At 45.4% G+C, this 4,839-nt stretch overlaps 1 protein-coding gene across 1 annotated transcript in view; it reads left to right on the top strand.

Annotated features, from left to right (window-relative positions):
* NET1 (neuroepithelial cell transforming 1) overlaps nt 1-4,839 on the top strand; it is a 23,827-nt gene that overhangs the window by 3,988 nt on the left and 15,000 nt on the right. Inside the window, exon 3 of the mRNA XM_017728003.1 lies at nt 515-574. Coding sequence (XP_017583492.1) covers nt 515-574 — 60 coding nt within the window. The remainder of the gene's footprint in view (nt 1-514; nt 575-4,839) is intronic.

Below are 4,839 nucleotides of genomic sequence, written 5' to 3'. Positions count from 1 at the left end.
CCCAAAGCCCTCACACACAGGCAGGGACCTCCTAAATCAAAAAAAAAAAAATTAAAAACAAAATCCAGGAATTTCTGGATCCCTGGAAGTGTCCAAGGCCAGGCTGGACAGGGCTTGGAGCAGCCTGGAATAGTGGGAGGTGCTGAGGTTGGAACTGGATGAGCTTGAAAATCCCTTTCAATCCAAATTATCCCGTGATTTTTATGACCTTAAATGAATCCCAAATCGTTTCCCAGTGGTCCCTGCTGCCACTTCCTCCCTAAGATTTAATTCCCAACCACAATTACGGGAGTGCAGGGAAAGAAACTTCCAGACAAATAATTTAATTGCCAGGTATCCATCAGGTGAAAAACTTCCTTAAATAACAAAACCCACTTTGCATTTGCCTTGAACTTTTCACTTTTGAGTTCTCGCCCTTAGCCGGGGCTGTAAAGAAAGGAAATATCTCCACATTGCTTCCTTTCAAAGTTGAATTTCTGAGCCCAAACCCATCCTTGTCTTTCATTTCTCGCAGAAGAGGAAGCGCCGAGAGAAGGACGATGACGTCGTCAGCCTGAACAGCCTCGACTTTAAGGTACTGAAAATCACTTTACAGCATCCCCTGCGTTGTGTAATCCCCTCCTTTGGCAATTTCTGCCGGCGGCTGGCAAACGCTGGATTTGTTTGGCTGTGTTTGCGTTGCAGCAGCTGCTCGGGGCCGTGCCCAGCTGTGTTTGCTCTCACAAACACCTCTGGGGTGGGCTGAGCCCTGCTCTGACACCGCTGCTGCTCCTGCCTCAATCCTCACAATTGCAATTCCTGGATGGTGTGTGAAATAAATGTGCTTTACTCCCCAAAACCAGCGTTTCCAAGGGCCAGGAAGCCAAAGTGTGCAAAGCCTCTTCAAATGTTGTTTTTGTTTGATTTCAGTGCCCTGGGTGGGGGTGAGAACGAGCTGGACTGGCTGGGTGGGAAACTGTCCTTAAAGCTGGGGATTAAAGGGATTTACAGAGCTGAGATGAAGCTTTTCCTGCTTTTCTGAAGGAGAAACTCCTTCCTGCTGTTCGCCTGGCCTGAGCTCCCTTCTCTGGAGAGGGGAAGGAAGAGAAAAAGGAGTTTTCCTGTGTAACACCTCTTTAGTTGAGGCTTAACTAAGTGGGGTTTAAGGTTTATTAGACTGAGATTAAAAGCAATTTGCTAGTGGGGTATTTCCTGTGTGACCTCATGACCAGAGCATCCTGCTTGATGTCACCTCATTTGCATTTATGAATTATTCATCAGCCTCCCCTTCACCTGGCATTGCTGGATGCTTTCCATGGGTGCCCAGGCCAAAACTGGAATTTGACCTCTCCAGCCTGGATCTGTTCCAGGTCGGACCATCCCTGAAATTCCAGGATGGGAGGAGGGCAAAAAACAGGCAGTGACCCTCTGAACCTGTTTTTTTTCCTCCCAAAAACCTTCTCATTCCCCCAAAAACCTTCTCATTCCCCCAAAAACCTTCTCATTCCTCACCAAAACCTTCTCATTCCTCCCAAAAACCCTCTGAACCTGGTTTTTTTTCTAGGATTGTTTTGTTCCTGAGGGAATTCTGGGTTCAGATGGGAATGTTCAGACAAGAAAATCTGCCCTCAGGGAAGAGGATTTTCTTATTTTCTTTATTTTTTTTTAATTGGACAACCTTTTCATGTGGAGAAAAGAATTCCCTGAGTTATGGTTTCTCCCACAAAGCAGTCGTGAAACTAAAATATCAACAGTCATTCTAACAGAAATCTTCCAAGGGAAAAAGGGAAATCCCTGGGCTTAAAGTTCACCTTTTCTTTCACCCGACTTTTCAACTTGTTCCTTAAAAGGGGTCAGGCTCTGCTGGACTCGTGGGATTTTGAGGCACACCCAGCAAACAGCCTCCAATTTTTTATTAAAATACATGAATGGTGCTGATGGAATTGTGATTTCCAGGCTTTCTCATCCCAACTCTCCAGGTTTTTTTAAACTTTCAAAAGCACCGCGGTCAAATATTCCTGTCAGCCTTCCCAATCCATCAGCAGCACTTGTGAGCCTCATTGAGCTGTGTCCAAATTGTTCTTTCCTCTGTCTGTGCTTAATCAGGATGAACCCAAAACCTAAAGTTTGGCTTCATCCCAGCTGAAATAAAGTCCCAGGAGAAAATCCCAATAATTCAATAATATTCTGAGCAGACCATAGATTTTTTTAGCCCCAGATAAACTGATTTTTCGGGGTTTTTCTCTCTAACTCTGCAGCAAAAAATGGGATTTCAGCTCCGCAGTCTCTCCCCCAGCAGATTTAGCTCAGCTGACGAGCTGATGTTTTATCCTCCCACTTGTGATGGTGGAAGAGTTTTGCCAAAAGAATTCATTCACAGCCTTCCCAGCCATAATTGTGCTGATAAAACTCATCCCAAATTTGCCACCCTACCCAAAATGCTTTTAAAATGAAGGTGAGGGGAAGGGATCGTTGGATTTTCAGTTAATTGGGATCTGTTCTTCTGAAAAGCTTCAGCAATCCTTTAATGCTTTTTAGAGCTGCCATACCCAGATTATTCTATACGCTGGGAATGTGGGAGGTGGAGTGGCCAGGGAAATCATCCATGCCTTTATTTTGATTGATTTATTTGCTTTTTTACTCAAAACCCAACCAGATCCAGCAGATCTTGGAGGCTTCTGCTTTGAGGTGCAACCTAAAACCTTCCAACCATTCCCAAAATCTGAGTGGGAAGTTCCAACCTTCCCCTCAGCCTCTTCTCTTGTGCCTTCTTTGGGGAGAAAATAAGGAATTTTCTCTTGGGATCAAGCCTGGAGCTGTACTAGGATGTAATTGATAATTGACTATAGACAGAAACATGGGAACGCAGGACAGGAATCTCAGGTTTTCCTACTTTAAAGCTCAATTATTTCTGCATTTCAGGTTAAGTTTGGGACTGTTGGCGATTCCAAATCGCCCCCAGGGCGGTGTGAGGTGTGGCTGAGTCAGGGAGGAAACAGGAGGGTGTTTTTGAAGGGGTGTGTGTGGATCCTGATGGTTGTTAGCAACTAAATAAATACCAGGCAGTGTCTGACGGGGAGAGACTCAATTTCACCCGAGGCAAAACGAAGCCAGGCTGAGTAATGAGCAAAAATCCGTCCGGATGAGGTTTTCTCTTGCAGGGTTGTCCTTGTAAGGCTTTAGGGATTCCTGCAAGGTCTTAGCGAGGATCCTTTTTCTGACCCCCCCCTCCCCAAGCTGTGTCTCCTCCAAGTGTCCCTCACATTTGGGAGGGGGATTTCAGCCCAAACCAGCCCTGGAGTTGGCCAAGTTTGGGCAGCAGAATCATGGAATGGTTTGGGTTGGAAGGGACCTTAAATCCATCTCATCCCAATGCCCTAGCAGGGAAAAAGGAAAAGGATGTGAGGATCAAGCTGATGGGGACAACAGCTGCAGGCAAGGCAGAAAACACTGATTTAATTTTATTTATCATGTGAAAAATTGCTTGAAAAAGGAGAGGAGAGGGGGAGAAAATCCTTGTGTGTGGATTCTTGCCACTCCAGACCACTTGAAGTGTCATTCCATGGACAGAATCCTCCCAAAAATCTTGTCATTCCTCCCAAAACCTTGTCATTCCTCCCCAAAACTTATTAATTCCTCCAAAACCTTGTCGTTCCCCAAAAACCTTCACATTCCCCCCAAAAACCTTCTCATTCCTCCCAAAAACCTCCTCCTTCCCCCAAAAACCTTCTCATTCCTCCCCAAAACCTTCTCATTCCTCCCCAAAACCTTTTCATTCCTCGCCAAAACCTTCTCATTCCCCCAAAAACCTTCTCATTCCTCCCAAAAACCATCTCCTTCCCCCAAAAACCTCCTCCTTCCCCCAAAAACCTTCTCATTTCCTCCTTCCCCCAAAAACCTTTTCATTCCCCCAAAAACCTCCTCCTTCCCCCAAAAACCTTTTCATTCCCCCAAAAACCTCCTCCTTCCCCCAAAAACCTTCTCATTCCTCCCAAAAACCTTCTCATTCCTCCCAAAAACCATCTCCTTCCCCGAAAAACCTCCTCCTTCCCCCAAAAACCTTCTCATTCCCCCAAAACCTTCTCATTCCTCCCAAAAAACCTTGGCTTCAGGCAGGGATAACCCAGCCTAAAAATCCTTCCCAAACAATGCAAGAAGAGATCTCCTCTTACTCAAACATCCCCCCAAGCTCTAAAGAAACAACCAAACCAGTTCTTCCCTCCTCCCTCCCTCTTCCCGAAGGACTTTTATGGGAATTTTCTTGGCGTGTCTGATTCCTGCAGGAACGTGCCTGTGCATAAGTTACAAATCTGTGTTTGAAAATAGACTTTGATCCCAACAGCATCAGCTCCAACAAACAACCCTTGGCACGGGAGCTGGACTCGACTGGAGCTTCTTGCTCCATTAATCCCTGGAAAAAAAAAAGAGATGTTGTGTTTAATGATATCCCTGGATTGGCTGATCCATGTTTGCTGCTCTCTCATTCATATTCATAAGATGGAAATTGCTTTTCTGCCCCGAGCAGGGAAGGTCGAGGCAACTCATTGCAAAATGTTCAAAGGTGGATTTTACCTTTCCTCCAGAGAATTCCAAAACGTTCAAGGATGGATTTCAGGAAAATCAGAGTTGATTTTTTTGTGGCTGTTTAAAGGAGTTGAGTGGCAGCTAATTATAGTCACCATCCCAAATAAACGCTGGATTCCGGAGCGGCTCCTAAAGTTTTGGGATGACCCCAATGGTCTCTGGTTGGGTCATCGCCTACTTTTGCTCATTTTCCAGAATCCTGCTCTGAATTTGGCTTGGAATATAAATATCCAGGAGTGGAATGTTAAACACAGCTCATGGCCAGTAAACAACCTC

This window comes from Corvus brachyrhynchos, unplaced genomic scaffold (assembly GCF_000691975.1).
Source record: "Corvus brachyrhynchos isolate BGI_N302 unplaced genomic scaffold, ASM69197v1 scaffold182, whole genome shotgun sequence".
Lineage (NCBI taxonomy): Eukaryota > Metazoa > Chordata > Aves > Passeriformes > Corvidae > Corvus > Corvus brachyrhynchos.
Note: the sequence above shows the minus strand (reverse complement) of the source record. Positions and strands in the feature narration are given on the sequence as shown.